At 42.3% G+C, this 19,535-nt stretch overlaps 2 protein-coding genes and 1 non-coding gene across 3 annotated transcripts; 1 reads left to right on the forward strand and 2 right to left on the reverse strand.

The window, feature by feature from the left end:
- The first annotated feature begins 2,750 nt into the window (after nt 1–2,750).
- On the forward strand, nt 2,751–10,334 carry gla (galactosidase, alpha). The gene is made up of 7 exons (XM_071399182.1): nt 2,751–3,067; nt 3,767–3,941; nt 4,544–4,718; nt 4,876–4,967; nt 5,137–5,298; nt 5,569–5,766; nt 9,647–10,334. Exons 1-7 carry the CDS (start codon nt 2,889–2,891, stop codon nt 9,908–9,910), a joined length of 1,245 nt encoding a protein of 414 aa, XP_071255283.1. The 5' UTR covers nt 2,751–2,888; the 3' UTR covers nt 9,911–10,334.
- Nucleotides 10,335–11,783: 1,449 nt separating this feature from the next.
- LOC139574520 (large ribosomal subunit protein eL42-like) lies at nt 11,784–19,139 on the reverse strand. The gene is made up of 5 exons (XM_071399186.1): nt 18,914–19,139; nt 17,579–17,684; nt 17,402–17,469; nt 12,634–12,756; nt 11,784–11,868 (listed from the first exon to the last, which is right to left on the reverse strand). The coding sequence occupies exons 1-5, from the start codon at nt 19,097–19,099 to the stop codon at nt 11,848–11,850; spliced, it is 504 nt and encodes a 167-aa protein (XP_071255287.1). The 5' UTR covers nt 19,100–19,139; the 3' UTR covers nt 11,784–11,847.
- Nucleotides 13,109–13,245, reverse strand: LOC139574894 (small nucleolar RNA SNORA9). Its single transcript, XR_011674851.1, has one exon. It is a non-coding gene; the product is annotated as a small nucleolar RNA SNORA9 (small nucleolar RNA).
- Nucleotides 19,140–19,535: the final 396 nt, after the last annotated feature.

Genomic DNA, 19,535 nt, shown 5'->3' on the forward strand with positions numbered 1-19,535 from the left:
TACGGATGGGATATTGCAGCAGACGACCACATCGAGTTCCCCTCTTATCAGCTAAAAACAAGAAGCAGCAGCTCTAGTGGGCCGCCCGATCACCAACGCTGGACAGGAGTGTGAACACATCGCCTGGAAACACGAGTTCAGTTTGAGAAAAATTTGACAATCTATCACTGCTGTGGCTGGGAGCGAGATCCTTTTTATAGTGAGGAAACCAAGTAAGTTTGTAACCAAGTAAATCGATGGTCAATCTCTCAGGTTGGACGAGTCATTTATAGCCTTCACTTCTTTGCCCAGGCTCTCTGATATACAGTGAGTATAGTGAATACAGTGAGTGATAAATTGTTTGTATCAGGCCTGTCCCTCTTGGTGAGGCCTCTGATGATGTTCAAGGCTGAAATACACACCCTTGACATTTGCACAAAGGTCAGGTTTTGTGTTCATTTTATGATGCTCGCTTTCTAGACCCATGACAGCACAGCAACAGGGATTATTATGATAGTCTGGAGTTATGCCATCTCAATAATTCTACCTTGCTTGTGTACAGTGTAGGCTGGGTGTTCACTAGCCCAATAATGGACTAAAGGAACCTAACATCACTCCTTATAGTCCAAGGACCTTACATGTTCTGTTTAAAGGCAAATTGGCTCTGGAAGCCAGAACAGTCAAATTCTCCATCTAAACGTAAATTGATTCTCAATTGCAGTACGGTTCTAGAAACTTAAGTTCATACCACATACAAATAAATTCACAAATGCAAAATACACACTTACTGTAGACTGTTTTAACCGGTTTTAACACAGTTGCAGCCGACAGTATTTTTCAGTGACAACACGTTTGTGGCGTCCGTTTTCCATTTAGACACAGGTGTTCGAAGATGCAGATAGCTAATTAGCACAGGTAGTCTACTTTGTCTTCTGTCTGTTTTCCGTAAACAAGCGCTGTAACATGGAAATATGTGGGAACCCTAACCCTATAAATGTGTATCAATTTAACCTTTTGTTTTTGGAAAATTATTTCTTGCTGATATGAAAGATAAGGTCCTTATGCTTCCAAAACCGTACCGCAAGAGACGCGTGTTAATGTTCAGACCGAGCGTCGGAGCTCTTAACAAAACTCCACCATACAGAAGATCCCTTCGTCCAATGACTCTTATATGTAATGTAATGGAACTGAGAGTCATGATCAAGGGCCAGGTGTTCACCAGTCAAGAAGTTGTCTTTTCGGTGTGGCAACATTCTGATCATTGGATAGGCCTTGGCCTGGTCAAACAAATTATAGTAAGATGTTTAATTGGTGCATGTGTCTGTGCATGTGGTTGTGGTTGTGATAATATTTTATGTGGACCTCAATTAGGCCAACACAGGGATAGCCTCCATATCAGATTTGGAGAGCCTTGACACACAGGTCAAATACCAATTTTTGACACCTATTTCATACCTGATACACTTGCTTTTTCTGTTGATTTCAATGCTGCTGAATAGTCAGGTCATTGACAACGCATGGCTGCTTCTCTAACGTTGCCAACGGTGTGTGAACATGTATAATCTCGTTAAAATGCGCTTGAGAGGTGGGTAAAACATTGACTGTGTTCGAGACGGTTCGAGAGGATTAAAACCGCAATGCATCATGGGTAAATTGACTGACTGATCTACAAATAATAATAGGTATTTATTCATGATGCAAGGTTCTTTGTAGCTCAGCCAGTCAGCAATTGCATGCAATGTCAAACAAGCCCATCAGGGCCAGTATTGTGCAGAAAATCTCCCCCCTGACAGAATTCTCCCCCCCATTCGCGTTCTTCATTGCTGCGACTTGCTTGCTAGTTGAGATTTCTGCTCTTCACTCCGTTGTCAGTTTAGCCTACATTTCACTGATCTCAGTAACAGAGAGCATTTTTGTCTGCAGTTTTCAGTTTGGCTATTTGTTTCAAGTGTATTAGTCTAATAATAAATCTCTTTGCCAAAATGTGTCATCTCTCCCATGTCTTATTCGACTAGTAGTTGTTCTGAAATGTTTATTGCTTGCCTACATTTGACTCCCTCCTCTATGTTTAATATAACACACATACATTAATTATTAATTTCAGTTGCCTATCCTGATGTGAAGTTTGTTCTATAGAAAGTATTTGACTCTAATGTGTGCCACAGAGAGTATTTGACTCTAGTGACAAAATTAAGGAAATTAGAAGGGGGGGGGGGTCGGCAAGGCCATTATCTTGCCACGAATTTTGGCAGGAGGAGATTTTTGGCACAACACCGGCTCCAGGTATAAGTGACATAAGTTCCTTTTTTTTTGTGGGGGGGGGGGCGACTCAGTCGGGGTTTCAATTGACTGTTGACAGTTAATATAGTAGAAACCACAGTTATTATACTATGACAGCCATCCATTGGCCTATCACAGTAGAGGCTGAGCGTGGTTTAAACTTTGCTCAGCCTATCGCTGGCACTCAGACTTGTCCCAGTCCCTTGGTGCTCTCCTCTGTCCGCATCTGGTCGTTGGGTAGATTAGATCCATCTTGTGTCTCACCCCAGATTCTACACTCAAACAGTTCCTAATATGGTATAAAAAAAAGCTACAGCCAGACCTGTAGCTCATTCTTTTCAAACGTAGCAAAAAGGATTATGAAGTTATGGCCAGGTGCACATCACAAGTTACAGGCAAAAATGTTGAATTACAATCCATGTCATCAAGCAAACACTTGACACAGGTGCGCTTCCTTGTTTATATCCAGACACGGGTGCAACGTGATTGGCTAGTTTCCAGCGCATCATGATATTACTGGTCCATGTTGCAGTCAATCTTCCGGTAAGGCGGACCGAGTTTGTGTCACTATCAGGAAATAGACGTGCTTTTAATTCACACATTGTTGATGAAGATTATTCGTTAGTCAAATGAAACCAGTAACTCAAATGGGTGCTGTAGTTCTGGTGCTATTTACAATCGGTGCTTTTATCAGTCCAGTTCGATCTCTGGACAATGGTCTCGCGCTCAAGCCTACAATGGGTTGGCTGCATTGGGAGAGATTCATGTGCAATGTCGACTGTGACACGGACCCCAATAATTGCATCAGGTATGACATCTGGCTTCACCCTCAACTCTACACGTACATTTAAATGTTCCAGACTCAATCAAACATTGAAGGCAAGGGAAACACAATTGACAGTATGGGTATAATTTTGTGGCACGTTCCAACATGAATCTTTTCCAAAAACTTCGTAAGTACAAGGATGCCAACAAACAACGCATACAAAGTAGCATTATCAATTCACCTAGCTAACTAGCTGCCGAATAGGCATCAACTCACCACGTAGCTTATTCTTAATGTTTGTCCACAGGCTACCAGAGTGAGGACAGACATTTTTCGGAATAAACGTTGGGAGTGAAAAACTTAATGAAATAGCCCACGCCCTACCCGGTATCTTAGTCTGCCGCTATACAACTCTGTATGCGTTGTTTGTTGGCAGCCTTGTTATTTACGACGTTTTTGCAACAGATTCCTGTTGGAACGTTCCACAAAGTATCCCCACCCAAATTGACACCACTAAACTAGCTTAGACCATTCTGATGACCGCTCAATTCAAACTCATAGCAGGAAGTAGAGTAACTGTAGGCGGTAACATTAATGTTAGTGGGGTGGTTCTACATTCATCAGGTATAAATGGCCTCACACGTTCACTGTTACTTCATTGACACATTGAAGCATAGTTAATATGACAATATGAACTGGCTAATAGTTTCCTCTGTCTGTCCCTGATCTCTGTGCTGCTAGTGAGAATCTCTACATGCAGATGGCAGATGTGATGGTGATGGAAGGCTGGAAGGAGGCTGGCTACGAGTATGTCTGCATCGATGACTGTTGGCCCAGCCACCAACGTGACGCCAAGGGACGCCTTCAGGCAGACCCGAAGCGGTTCCCCAGAGGCATCAAGAAACTGGCCGACTATGTGAGTGTATAGGCTACAGAGAGGTCATGCTCATTAGGGCACACATGTAGAAAAATGTTTTGCAATGGAAAATTAAAACAATCATTTACTTTTGGGACATTTCTTTTGGTTTCATGTCTACTGAACATGAACCAGTTGTTGAGGGACAACTTATATTATCCACATACAGTTGGTGATGCACTGCTTATGTCAGCTCTAACTCCAATGTTTTCTAGTTCCCAGTGCTTTTCTAGTTCCCAGTGCTTTTCTATCACACACTCTGTGTCACTTTAACACAACAAACAGAAACATGTCCTTCCTCGAGTGATAACCTACCCAATGGGACTGTATTATGTTATGTGGTTTACTAATTAGATCATCCACTTTGCTAAGAGTGACACATAACTATGAGCAAACAGAAAGGGAATATTGCTATTACCATGGTGCTAAATGACCAAAGGTTTCAAAACCCTCTGAAGTGCCATGAAAATGTGGTTTGGTAATACAACATCACCATCTACTGGTTTCAACTGTGAGGGTCCACTTTGTTCATGGATTTTGGCCTACAGGACAAACCTTTTCTAAAAGCCTTATTGTAAAATGATTTGTGATTGGTTATACAGGTTCATTCCAAGGGTCTCAAGTTGGGGATCTATGCTGATTTGGGAACCTTTACATGTGGAGGCTTTCCAGGGAGCCTGGGATACTACGACATCGACGCTCAGACCTTTGCTGATTGGGGTGTGGATCTGCTCAAATTTGATGGGTGCTACATGAAGTGGACTTTACTGGGAGAAGGTGATTTATATATTAAATGTCATGCTACAAAATGACTAATTCAACAGCTCAAAAGTCTTTCAGATTAAGTTACGTTTCATGAATTGAATAGAGAGTGATTGATTGGTAACACCCGAAACCTTATAATTACTGCTGTGTGTGACCTTTTTTTCCCCAGGTTACACAAACATGTCAATAGCACTGAACCAAACTGGGAGAAGTATCCTGTACTCCTGTGAGTGGCCACTGTATGAGTGGCCGTACCATCAGGTAGGAAAAGAGGCGAGGTGGTAAATGCCTTTATTCCTTCCGTTCGTTGGCTAATGAAAATGCTAAATATACCAGAAACTGAATTGATTTAATGTTAGTCAGGAGGATTCATTCATGATTCATTTTGCATTGATTAATGTGTCCCACCATGTCAATGATGTACTCACAGCCAGACTATGCTGCCATACGGAAGGTCTGTAACCACTGGCGCAACTTTGCGGATGTGTATGACTCCTGGGACAGTGTGAAGACCATCTTGGACTGGACTGCCGACCATCAGGACGTCATTGTCCCAGCGGCTGGGCCTGGGGGCTGGAATGACCCTGACATGGTACTGTGGCGGTTCCACTTTTTGCTATGGATAAGGAGTTGGGGCCAATTCATCCCATTGTTTTCTATGGGGAATGTTTAAGTGAACTTCCTGAATTGACCAATCGAATCCTGCTACTCAGTTGATGGCATTTAGTTTTACTGTTTCACTGGTCTGAGTAATGATTAATCATCAACTTTTCATCTTACTCACACCAGCTGTTCCTGCCATAACCCATGTACTTTGTCTGAATAGTATGTCTGATTGACATTGATGGTGTTCCTTCCTCAGCTGGTGATTGGAAACTTTGGCCTGAGTCACGCCCAACAGGAGTCTCAGATGGCATTGTGGGCCATCATGGCCGCCCCTCTGCTGATGTCCAATGACCTGAGAGACATCTGCCCCCGGTCCAAGCAGCTGCTGCAGAACACAAGGATCATCGACATCAGTCAGGACCCACTGGGCAGGCAGGGCTATCGCACAGCCAAGGTAATACACCTCTACTCTGTCACTCACTGGGGATATTTCATGGTAATGCACAATGGAGAATAGAATTACCGCCACACATAAAACAAACAGGGCATATGCTACTTCTGTTGTGCAGTACCAAATCCTACTTTAAATGTGACTACTCGGTGCTAATACATTTCAATACAACACTGAACCAAAATATAAACGCAACATGTAAAGTGTTGGTTCCATGTTTCATGAGGTGAAATAAAAGATCCCAGAAATTGTCCATAAGTACAAAAAGCTTATTTGTCTAAAATGTTGTGCCCAAATATGTTTACATCCCTGTTAATGAGCATTTCTCCTTTGCCAAGATCCATCCACCTGACAGGTGTGGCATATCAGTAAGCTGATTAAAAAATTATCATTACACAGGTGCACCTTGTGCAGGGGACAATAAAAGGCCACTCTAAAATGTGCAGTTTTGTCACACAACACAATGCCACAGATATCTAAAGTTTTGAGGGAGGCTGCATTTGGCTGACTACAGGAATGTCCACCAGAGCTGTTGCCAGAGAATTGCATGTTCATTTCCCTACCATAAGCCTCCAACATCGTTTTAGAGAATTTGGCAGTACATCCAACCGGCCTCACAACCGCATACCATGTGTAACCACACCAGCCCAGGACCTCCACATCCAGCTCCTTCACCTGGGAGATTGTCTGAGACCAGCCACCCGGACAGCTGATGAAACTGGGTTTTCACAAACAAAGAATTTCTGCACAAACTGTCAAACAGTCTCAGGGTAGCTCATCTGCGTGCTCGTTGTCCTCACCAAGGTCTTGACCTGACTGCAGTTTGGCATCGTAAGCGACTATGTGGGCAAATGCTCACCTTTGATGGCCACTGGCACGCTGGAGTAGTGTGCTCTTCACGGATTAATCTCTGTTTCAACTGTACTGAGCAGATGGCAGACAGCGTGTATGGCATTGTGTGGGAGAGCAGTTTGCTGATGTCAATGTTGTGAACAGAGTGCCCTATGGTGGCAGTGGAGTTATAGTATGGGCAGACATAAACTACAGACAATTATCAATAGCAATTTGAATGCGTAGAGAAACCATGACGAGATCCTGAGAACCATGGTCGTGTCATTTCATCTGCTGCCATCACCTCATGTTTCAGCATAATGTACAGCCCCATGTTGCAAGGCTTTGTACACAATTCCTAGAAGCTGGAAATGGCCTGCATACTCACCAGACATGTCACCAATTGAGCATCTTTGGGATGCTCTGGTTTGACGTGTACGACAGCGTGTTCCAGTTTCCACCATTATCCAGCAACTTCGCACAGCCATTGAAGAGCAGTAGGACAACATTCCACAGGCCACAATCAACAGCCTGATCAACTCTATGTGAAGATGTTGCGCTGCATGAGACAAATGGTGGTCACACCAGATACTGACAGTTTTTTTTTTTAAGGGTATTTGTGACCAACCGATGCATATTTGTATTCCCAGTCATATGAAATCCATAGATTAGGGCCCAATTTATTTATTTCAATTGACTGATTTCCTTTATGTGAACTGTAACACATTAAAATCTTTGAAATTGTTGTGTTTTATATTTTTGTTCAGTGTAATAATGGTCAAATACCCTTATGCAGCTACACTATCACAGGGCCTAATCAAACTCAAAAAGCCTGAAACACCAAAGAAATGACATCTAACATCATGCATTCACTATAAATTGCCAACTCCGAAACCATATGGCGTTCATCTGTAGCCACATAAAATATTTACTTTCCCCCAATAATCAACACCACCGATGCCGGTAACACATATAGATGGGTTACCGGCATCGGTTGGCTTTGACTGTTGACATATAAACTATATTTAGCCTGTGTTCATTGAAAACATAAATACATTTGCACAATTAGCACTTGTCTCATACATCGTTAGTTGTTTATCTAGTGAGAGTTTTTGCTATATTAGCATAGATATGACATCGATTCGCTGCATGGTCAGCCAACCAACCCATCTTGAGACCCTTCGGAGTGATCTCTTTGTATATACCCCACCTACTGGCCATATGCAAGACTGATCATTGATCATCATCTGTAGCATATGTTGTGGTAGTTACAGTTGAAGTCAGAAGTTTACATACACTTAGGTTGGAGTCATTAAAACTCGTTTTTCAACCACTCCACAAATTTCTTTTTAACAAACTATAGTTTTGGCAAGTCGGTTAGGACCTCTACTTTGTGCATGACACAAGTAATTTTTCCAACAATTGTTTACAGATTATTTCACTTATAATTCACTGTATCACAATTCCAGTGGGTCAGAAGTTTACATACACTAAGTTGACTGTGCCTTTAAACAGCTTGGAAAACTCCAGAAAATTGTCATGGCTTTAGAAGCTTCTGATAGGCTAATTGACATAATTTTAGTCAATTGGAGGTGTACTTGTATCTCAAGGCCTACCTTCAAACTCAGTGCCTCTTTGCTTGACATCATGGGAAAAATCTAAAGAAATCAGCCAAGACCCCAGGAAAAAAATTGTAGACCTCTACAAGTCTGGTTCATCCTTGGGAGCAATTTCCAAATGCTTGAAGGTACCACATTCATCTGTACAAATAATAGTACGCAAGTATAAACACCATGGGACCACGCATCCGTCATACCGCTCAGGAAGGAGACGCGTTCTGTCTCCTAGAGATGAATGTACTTTGGTGCAAAAACCGCAAATCATTCCCAGAACAACAGCAAAGGACCTTGTGAAGATGCTGGAGGAAACGGGTACAAAAGTATCTATATCCACAGTAAAACGAGTCCTATGTCGACAACCTGAAAGGCCACTCAGCAAGGAAGAAGCCACTGCTCCAAAACCGCCATAAAAAAGCCAGGAGATGGTTTGCAACCGCACATGGGGACAAAGATTGCACTTTTTGGTGAAATGTCCTCTGGTCTGATGAAACAAAAATATAACTGTTTGGCTGTAATGACCATCGTTATGTTTGGAGGAAAAAGCGGGAGGCTTGCAAGCCAAAGAACACTATCCCAACCGTGAAGCACGAGGGTGGCAGCATCATGTTGTGGGGATGCTTTGCTGCAGGAGGGACTGATGCACTTCACAAAATAGATGGCATCATTAGGGAGGAAAATTATGTGGATATATTGAAGCAACATCTCAAGACATCAGTCAGGAAGTTAAAGCTTGGTCGCAAATGGGTCTTCCAAATGGACAATGACCCCAAGCATACTTACAAAGTTGTGGCAAAATAGCCTAAGGACAACAAAGTCAAGGTATTGGAGTGGCCATCACAAAGCCCTGACCTCCTATATAAAATGTGTGCGAGCAAGGCCTACAAACCTGACTTAGTTACCCCAGCTCTGTCAGGAGGAATGGGCCAAAATTCACACAACTTATTGTGGGAAGCTTGTGGAAGGCTACCCGAAACGTTTGACCCACGTTAAACAATTTAAAGGAAATGCTACCAAATACTAATTGAGTGTATGTAAACTTCTGACACACTGGGAATGTGATGAAAGCTGAAATAAATAATTCTCTCTATTATTCTGACATTTCACATTCTTAAAATAAAGTGGTGTTTTTTACTAGGATTAAATGTCAGGAATTGTGAAAAACTGAGTTTAAATGTACTCCGCATTGCGTCGTGCATAAGAACAGCCCTTAGCCATGGTATATTGGCCGTATATCCCAAACCCCTGAGGTGCCTTATTGCTATTATAGACTGGTTACCAATGCAATTAGAGCAGTAAAAATAAATGTTTTGTCATACCCGTGGTATACGGTCTGATATACCACGGCTTTCAGCCAATCAGTATTCAGGGCTCGAACCACCCAGTTTATAATCTGAAATCAGGCTGTTGAAACTAACCTGACTGTTGATTGACAGGTGGACAGTTTCGAGGTGTGGGAAAGACACCTGTCTGGTGGCCGGTTGGCTCTGGCAGTGATGAACAAGCAGGAGATCGGTGGTCCCCGAGGCTTCCCCCTCACCCTGGCCACGCTGCCTAGCTGGAAGATCTGCCACCCCCAGTGTAATGTCACCCAGGTCCTGCCCAGCTACAAGGAGCTGGGGGTCCAGACCCTACTCAGTAAACTTGTGGTGGTGGTCAACCCTTCTGGCACAGCACTGCTGACTGTCACCCCCATTTAAGTGTGACTTCAACACCCAATGGCAATTATGGAAGGACATGCCCAACGTGAGCAGTTCTTTAGTATGGTGTAGCTAGCAGACAAGCATATGGGCCCTGGCCCTCACCCAGCACTGATTGAAATGCACAGGATTTATGAACCTTAGAATAGGTAATTTAGTTGGTGTGCTTCCCTTGAATTATTAGAGGGATTTTTCATCTTTATTTTAAGTGTGGAATGTGTTAGTAATTGTTAATGTTTTGTATGCCAATTGTTCTGGTCACAAAAAGGAGATTTGCTGGATGGCAGACACCTGAATGTTCAGATATCAAAAATCAGTAGTACTGTAACAATTTTTCCTGATTTGCAGTAACTGTTACTTTGGTACAATCATGTTTGGAAATGTTCACATTTAATTAAAGGGGCAATCTGGAATTCAAACAAAACCAAAGCCATCAACCTGCCACTTTTTTGGTAAACTTCGGGATGGGGCTGGAAAAACATTACTTAAATTTACGGTAACACTTCAACCAGCGTTATCACATGGTTATAACCATGTCAATGTCATAACAGCTGACAACTTGTCAAAATGGGATCATAACATTGTCATGACCCATATTTACACCTGTTGTGACATTATTTTTATGGCTGGTTATGACACTTGCATAAGTGTCAACCCACATTTATTCAAATGTTTTTTCCCTGCCAAGAAGTCCTTCGTAATTCTTTAGTCGTTTTTTTCTTCATATTTTAAATAACTTGTAGAAAACACTTTGACCCTGTGACTAAGAAAATGCTTTTTGAAAGTGTCGAAGTGTATGACCAGAATATATGCCCTTATGTCAAGAGAGTGTCTTGTCCTGCATACATCCCAGTCATCAGCAAGTGTTGGGGTTGGTGCATGTCTGACATCAATGTGTGTGCAATTACAATTTAATTTTGTCAATTTTAGAAAATTATAAACATACTGTTGACAGGTAGGCTATATGGTGTAATGGAATGTTTTGCCTTGTGTGGTAATGTCATAACCAGCCATAAAATTACTTCTGTGGTAGGTTTACACTTCTGTAGTTGTCTTAACCAGCCATAAAATAATGCAATATGTCAAACTTGACGCTGGTTGTCCCCAACTTTCCACAGGCAAGGACTGACCATATCGAAATGATTGTTTTAAATCTTTTCAATGCTGTCTTTGCACTACCCTAGTTAGCATTGGCTGGCAAAACTACTGCCAACTTCCTTCAAACTACACAGGCAAAAATTGTATCCATGTGTTCATCTGATTCTAAGTAGAACAAGGGCTTTAATCCCAAAATCTCATTTTGGGTTCTTATCACTTCAATATACGCACACACACTAGATATGGGACCCCACCGTTGTAAAAATATTTTGGAAGCTATAGAAATGCATTTATTCGATTTTTTTTTTAATGTGACCTAAACAAGAATGTATACAAACATTCCTTATAGTATAATTTGATATTAATGTAAGCGTACAACAAATATACTTAAATACATGCAATTGTCCTTGAAACATTTAATTGAAATACTGTATTAGTCCATTCATTCCTATGGAGGACTGCTCCTACTAGGGAGTGCCAATATGGCCGATCGGTGTCTTCAAAGCCTCTCAATGGCCGATACATAGCGACAGCATTCTAGGGTTTATATACATCATTCGGTTCTGATGGGGTTAGACTGTTGTACTAAGCCCATGAGGAGATGATTCAGGCATGGTTATCCGCTAGTGTTTATACTGATGTGCTTCAACCACTCTTGGAAAGGTTAAGTTGTAAATTCTGGAATGGCCAATTACATCTTCATATCCACCAACTGTAATTGCCATCATCTTGTAATTACCACCAAGGTACAGTTAAGGAGAGATGAGACATCCGGTAAAATTTTAATACATTTATTGGGGGGAAAAACGACAAGTCCATCCAATAGATTGACCCACAGCCTAGAACTGGATGACCTGGCCCTGAAAGGAGACAATACAAACAAGGTTATAAGGCAGCTCAGATATTCAACCAGCACATTGAAACTATTCACCTTTCCACAACGAAAAATCCGAAACACCACTTCTGAATCCAATCACATCTTTCAATTTGACAACTTAATAGAACTTGTTAACATTCATTAGGGCATATCTAAAATCCAAACAATTCAAGAGCCGCACATGTTTGGCCAGAGAGGGCCTTCAGACTGCTATTGTCAATTCCTCTCCAGGCTGTCTAATAACCCCTGAGTTCAGAGGAAGCATGCATTTTTGTAATTGACTAATGTTCTATAGAGCAACGATTTAAAGTGGAAGAGCTCCGAGGTGTATCAAGGATAGTTTAACATTGTCAAATGACACCAACGATAACACTAAAAAACAGCAGGCTCTGGACCTTGTAGGGTAAGAGTTGAATAACCCTGGTACAGTACATTCAGAAAGTATTCAGACCCCTTGACTTTTCCCACATTTACTTTACAGCCTTATTCTAAAATTGATTAAATTGTCCCCCCCCTCATTAATCTACACACAATATGCCATAATGACAAAATATTCTCACATTAAAAATAAACTGAAATATCACATTACCATAAGTATTCAGACCCAGACCCTTACTTTCCAAATGCACTGTGCATACACACATTGCTTTTCATGGCTGTGGAACAAATACACAACCCATCCCACATGCAGAATAAACATGGGCCAGGAACATCTGTGTTGCACTACTTGGCTAGAGTTTGTGCTTACCTTTCTCTTCTTGTCACCTCCCAGCTCAAAGTGCTTGCATCTCTTGATGGGCACCATTCTCTTGGCCCTGCAGTTGGGCTCCACACACTCCAGCCTTAACACGATCTTCTTTGTGGTCTTGGCCTGAGGAGAGAATACAATGTTACCACAGTCCAGGATCCATGCACACATGACACAAGGCAGCGGCATTCTGATGATCTACCCCTCTCCTGAAGTGTGTTCTCGTTCACTCCCCTTCATGCATTAAATGGCTAGAGGAAGTTACCACCCATTCCTTTCAAATCCATGAGAGGGCGTTGAGTGCAAAATTTGGGAAAATGGTGGATAATCACAGCGTTGCCAGCGTTTCTCAATTTCAGAGCTCAAAATTCTACCCCCAACACCTTTTCATTTTCTGGAGTGTAAAAATATTGTCAATACTGTATTATATGTAGGTGCCGAAGTAAAGGAGAAATAAAGTGTTCATTAATAATCAAGTTGTCTGAGGTTTACCTATAACCTTGCCATGGAAGAGACACAGCAGGGCCTCAAACCATCTCAGTTTTCTCTAACAGACACCTTAGGAAAGGACAAAGCCACTACAGGCCAAGCCTCGCTGACAATGACCTGCACAAATAGTACACATTTGTAAGGTATATCAGTGGTTCAACTCCTTTCCTTGAGTAATCAACAGTACATGTACAGTTGAAGTCGGAAGTTTACATACACCTTAGCCAAATACATTTAAACTCTGTTTTTCACAATTCTTGACATTTAATCCCTGTTTTAGGTCAGTTAGGATCACCACTTTCTTTTAAAAATGTGAAATGTCAGAATAATAAAGAATGATTTATATCAGCTTTCATCACATTCCCAGTGGGTCAGAAGTTTATATACACTCAATTAGTATTTGGTAGCATTGCCTTTAAATTGTTTAACTTGGGTCAAACATTTCAGGTAGCCTTCCACAAGCTTCCCACAATAAGTTGGGTGAATTTTGGCCCATTCCTCCTGACAGAGCTGGTGTAACTGAGTCAAGTTTGTAGGCCTCTTTGCTCGAACACGCTTTTTCAGGTTCTGCTCACAAATATTCTATAAGATTGAGGCCAGGGCTTTGTGATGGCCACTCCAAAACCTTGACTGTTGTCCTTAAGCCCTTTTGCCACAACTTTGTAAGTATGCTTGGGGTCATTGTCGATTTGGAAGACCCATTTGCGACCAAACTTTAACTTCCTGATTGATGTCTTGAGATGTTGCTTCAATATATCCACATAATTGTCCTACTTCATGATGCCATCTTTTGTCAAGTGCACCAGTCCCTCCTGCAGCAAAGCATCCCCACAACATGATGCTGCCACCCCCGTGCTTCACGGTTGGGATGGTGTTAATTGGCTTGCAAGCCTCCCCCTTTTTCCTCCAAACATAACGATGGTCATTATGGCCAAACAGTTCTATTTTTGTTTCATCAAACCAGAGGACATTTCTCCAAAAAGTACGATCTTTGTCCCCATGTGCAGTTGCAAACAGTAGTCTGGCTTTTTTATGGCGGTTTTGGAGCAGTGGTTTCTTCCTTGCTGAGCGGCCTTTCAGGTTATGTCGATATAGGACTCATTTTACTGTGGATATAGATACTTTTGTATCCGTTTCCTCCAGCATCTTCACAAGGTCCTTTGCTGTTGTTCTGGGATTGATTTGCACTTTTCGCAGGAAAGTATGTCAATCTCTAGGAGACAGAACACGTCTCCTTCCTGAGCGGTATGATGGCTACATGGTCCCATGGTGTTTATACTTGCGAACTATTGTTTGTACAGATGAACGTGGTACCTTCAGGCGTTTGGAAATTGCTCCCAAGGATGAACCAAACTTGTGGAGGTCTACAAAATATATTTCCTCAGGTCTTGGCTGATTTCTTTTGATTTTCCCATGATGTTAAGCAGAGGCATTGAGTTTGAAAGTAGGCCTTGAAATACATCCACAGGTACACCTGCAGTTGACTGAAATGATGTCAATTAGCCTATCAGAAGCTTCTAAAGCCATGACATCATTTTCTGGAATTTTCCAAGCTGTTTAATGGCACAGTCAACTTAGTGTATGTAAACTTCTGACCCACTGGAATTGTGATACAGTGAATTATAAGTGAAATAATCTGTCTGTAAACAATTGTTGGAAAAATTACTTGTGTCATGCACAACGTAGATGTCCTAACCGACTCGCTTTCGGTGAGCGAGTTCATTAGGAAGTGCATTGACGATGTCGTACCCACAGCAACGATTAAAACATTCCCAAACCAGAAACCGTGGATTGACGGCAGCATTCGCGTGAAACTGAAAGCGCGAACCACTGCTTTTAACCAGGGCAAGGTGACCGGAAGCATGACCGAATACAAACAGTGTAGCTATTCTCTCCGCAAGGCAATCAAACAGGCTAAGTCCCAGTACAGAGACAAAATCGAGTCGCAATTCAACAGCTCAGACACAAGAGGTATGTGGCAGGGTCTACAGTCAATCACGGATTACAAAAAGAAAACCAGCCCCGTCGCGGACCAGGATGTCTTGCTCCCAGACAGGCTAAACAACTTTTTTGCCCGCTTTGAGGACAATACAGTGCCACTGACACGGCCCCCTACCAAAACCTGCGGGCTCTCCTTCACTGCAGCCGAGGTGAGTAAAACATTTAAACGTGTTAACCCTCGCAAGGCTGCAGGCCCAGACGGCATTCCCAGCCGCGTCCTCAGAGCATGCGCAGACCAGCTGGCTGGTGTGTTTACGGACATATTCAATCAATCCTTATCCCAGTCTGCTGTTCCCACATGCTTCAAGAGGGCCACCATTGTTCCTGTTCCCAAGAAAGCTAAGGTAACTGAGCTAAACGACTACCGCCCCGTAGCACTCACTTCCGTCATCATGAAGTGCTTTGAGAGACTAGTCAAGGACCATATCACCTCCACCCTACCGGACACCCTAGACCCACTCCAATTTGCTTACCGACCCAATAGGTCCACAGACGACGCAATCGCAACCACACTGCACACTGCCCTAACCCATCTGGACAAGAGGAATACCCATGTGAGAATGCTGTTCATCGATTACAGCTCAGCATTTAACACCATAGTACCCTCCAAACTCGTCATCAAGCTCGAGACCCTGGGTCTCGACCCCGCCCTGTGCAACTGGGTCCTGGACTTCCTGACGGGCCGCCCCCAGGTGGTGAGGGTAGGTAACAACATCTCCACCCCGCTGATCCTCAACACTGGGGCCCCACAAGGGTGCGTTCTGAGCCCTCTCCTGTACTCCCTGTTCACCCACGACTGCGTGGCCATGCACGCCTCCAACTCAATCATCAAGTTTGCGGATGACACTACAGTGGTAGGCTTGATTACCAACAACGACGAGACGGCCTACAGGGAGGAGGTGAGGGCCCTCGGAGTGTGGTGTCAGGAAAATAACCTCACACTCAACGTCAACAAAACAAAGGAGATGATTGTGGACTTCAGGAAACAGCAGAGGGAGCACCCCCCTATCCACATCGACGGGTCAGTAGTGGAGAAGGTGGAAAGTTTTAAGTTCCTCGGTGTACACATCACGGACAAACTGAATTGGTCCACCCACACAGACAGCGTTGTGAAGAAGGCGCAGCAGCGCCTCTTCAACCTCAGGAGGCTGAAGAAATTCGGCTTGTCACCAAAAGCACTCACAAACTTCTACAGATGCACAATCGAGAGCATCCTGTCGGGCTGTATCACCGCCTGGTACGGCAACTGCTCCGCCCACAACCGTAAGGCTCTCCAGAGGGTAGTGAGGTCTGCAGAACGCATCACCGGGGGCAAACTACCTGCCCTCCAGGACACCTACACCACCCGATGTCACAGGAAGGCCATAAAGATCATCAAGGACAACAACCACCCAAGCCACTGCCTGTTCACCCCGCTATCATCCAGAAGGCGAGGTCAGTACAGGTGCATCAAAGCAGGGACCGAGAGACTGAAAAACAGCTTCTATCTCAAGGCCATCAGACTGTTAAACAGCCACCACTAACATTTAGCGGCCGCTGCCAACATACTGACTCAACTCCAGCCACTTTAAAAATGGGAATTGATGGAAATTATGTAAAAATGTACCACTAGCCACTTTAAACAATGCCACTTAATATAATGTTTACATACCCTACATTACCCATCTCATATGTATATACTGTACTCTATATCATCTACTGCATCTTGCCATCTTTATGTAATACATGTACCACTAGCCACTTTAAACTATGCCACTTTATGTTTACATACCCTACAGTACTCATCTCATATGTATATACCATACTCTATACCATCTACTGCATCTTGCCATGCCGTTCTGTACCACCACTCATTCATATATCTTTATGTACATATTCTTTATCCCTTTACACTTGTGTGTGTGTATAAGGTAGTAGTTGTGGAATTGTTAGGTTAGATTACTTGTTGGTTATTACTGCATTGTCGGAACTAGAAGCACAAGCATTTCGCTACACTCGCATTAACATCTGCTAACCATGTGTATGTGACTAATAAAATTTGATTTGATTTGAAAACTATAGTTTGTTTAACAAGAAATCTGTGAAGTGGTTGAAAAATGAGTTTTAATGACTCCAAGCTAAGTGTGTGTAAACTTCCGACTTCAACTGTATGTTGCCCCAGACCCCCAGGACTACTTAACTGTACTGTTTGGGTTCCTCAAGGATAGGAGAAGTATACCACTGATATAAGGTACCTTTTGGTAACATATCCAGTACACACAAAGCTTTGCAAGCTTACCTTTTTGCGGAAAATAGGCTTGGTCTGTCCACCGTAACCGGACTGCTTTCTGTCATATCTCCTCTTACCTAAAACACAGATCGTACATCAATTATTTAACTTGCAACACCTAGCAGTCCATACTGCGTCATATGTTCATCACCACATCTGCCAATGCTCATATTGAGACAAACTCACCCTGTGCGTAGAGGGAATCCTTTCCCTTCTTGTACTGGGTAACTTTGTGAAGCTGGTGTCTCTTGCACTTCTTGCAGTAGGTCCTGCGTGTCTTCGGCACGTTCACCTGAATCACAGATTTAGAATGTATACTGACAAAGTGCTGCAATCTGGTACATTTAAAGTACCTCTTCATTCAAATTGAGTCTCTGGGCTTCACAGTAAATATCCAGCATGGGAACAGGTCACTACCATTCAACCTAGGGGGCTACTAGCCGAGGAACACTCAACTCCCTTCGCATATCGAGGCAGAGTGGAGTTTGGATAACTGGTCATGCGATTTCCTTTCAACAACATTGAGTCACCAGCAGTCGATATGTGTAAAAATGTAAATTCTGAAAACGCTTACCAGAACCTATATTTGTAACTGCGGTCCTTCCGCGGGGTGCTGAAATTCATACTTTTAATTTAGAAAGTATTGAATACAAGCAGCTTTTTCCCTACATTATTTTATATACAGCAGAAAATCCGCTCCAAGTGATTTTAATTTTGGAAATCTGTTCCAAAGTATTCCCACACATAACAGAGACATACAGTATGTGATCGTATACAAATGTAAGAAAGGTTTGAAATTATTCTGTTTTATTATATTAAGCTTCTTGCGGTCAATTTGCAGTTGACAAATTATTAGTAATCATGTTCTGACCCTCTGACCATCCGCTCAAGAAAGAAAATCGTCGCGCAGCTGAATTTAGTTGATGATCCCTGATACAAGAGAACGGAGTTAGCTAAGCGTTTCTCAGGTAGGCCAAGAGCCTTTGCCTTTTTGTTCCAACGACTACATGTACATGCGTTTAGTGTTGTTGACTCAAAAAGTTGTATAATCAACTCTACCAACAATCCATTTGCCAAAGGCTTGTGTGAGCAGCTAGCTCTATCGTTACACAACAGGATCTCCTTGATAGCACGCATCATTGGGCAGCACTACTTGGTAGTTATAATACATTTGCTATGATTACAACTTTGAAAGGTATTTGGCAAGGATGCATTTATAAAATGTTAACACCATTCCTTGGCAAGAACACAGTAATAAGGGCAATTTCAATAGGAGACTGTCACTCATTAACTAGCTAGGTAGTTAGCGATACAATCACCGTAGCGTAGCCATTAGCTCGAGTTTTGTATATAGGCAACTTTTGGGGGGAGATATACAGATAAAATCATGAATAAAGGGATATACATGTCCCTAACCATTGCATTCACACATTGGGTACTTTCAAATGTAACAAGTGAATGTATAGTTTGAAGATTACAGTTGATATTTTTTTAAAGCCTATTAGTGATTGAGTTCCATACCATGGCGACGACCCGATCCAGACGAAAAGAGGAAGGATGACGCCGGAAGCACTTTTTCATAAAGAACATTGGATACCAATGGGTCCTAATTTTGAACACTGCCACCTTGTGTTTATGAGTGTAGAATAGAACCAAGTTGACCACAAGTAGTAGTAGTAGTAGTAGTAGTCCTCCAGTACAAAGCATTAAAGAATATCGATATATTAGTAAAATGACAAGGCTACTGGTGTGTATGCTTAATCATATGAGAATCCATGAAGTCATCAAATGTTTCAGAATTATAAATTATTACCGGATAAATTATACTTTAATAATCATAATTTAAATCAGGTTCCTTTGGGTTCCATGCAGGTGATGTGATAAATTAGGGCTAAACATATATTTCATTGCAGATGACCATAAATACACTATTTTGCACCACTCTATTTATATGACACACAGGCAAAAGTCCTTGCTGACAAAATGGTAACAGTAATGTATACACATACATTCCATATTCATCACTAAGCCTATACTCAAGCTGTTTTCATTCTTATCATTGGTCTATAAAGGCCTCAAGGAAGTTATCATTTCACGGAGGCAGTCAAGTTTGAACACAGTCTAATGCTACTGTAAATAACTA

The sequence above is a fragment of the Salvelinus alpinus genome, chromosome 4, assembly GCF_045679555.1.
Source record: "Salvelinus alpinus chromosome 4, SLU_Salpinus.1, whole genome shotgun sequence".
Classification (NCBI taxonomy): Eukaryota; Metazoa; Chordata; class Actinopteri; order Salmoniformes; family Salmonidae; genus Salvelinus; species Salvelinus alpinus.

Excerpts from the sequence above, each read along its gene's own strand:
- gla (XM_071399182.1), top strand. The coding sequence starts at position 2,889 with ATGAAACCAGTAACTCAAATGGGTGCTGTAGTTCTGGTGCTATTTACA. Across the intron at positions 4,719-4,875 it reads GTGGACTTTACTGGGAGAAG|GTTACACAAACATGTCAATA; the intron begins GTGATTTATATA and ends TTTTTTCCCCAG. Across the intron at positions 5,299-5,568 it reads GCTGGAATGACCCTGACATG|CTGGTGATTGGAAACTTTGG; the intron begins GTACTGTGGCGG and ends TTCCTTCCTCAG.
- LOC139574520 (XM_071399186.1), bottom strand. The coding sequence starts at position 19,099 with ATGCTTTGTACTGGAGGACTACTACTACTACTACTACTACTTGTGGTC. Across the intron at positions 17,685-18,913 it reads TGGATCGGGTCGTCGCCATG|GTGAACGTGCCGAAGACACG; the intron begins GTATGGAACTCA and ends TCTGTGATTCAG. Across the intron at positions 11,869-12,633 it reads GAGGTGACAAGAAGAGAAAG|GGCCAGGTCATCCAGTTCTA; the intron begins GTAAGCACAAAC and ends GTCTCCTTTCAG.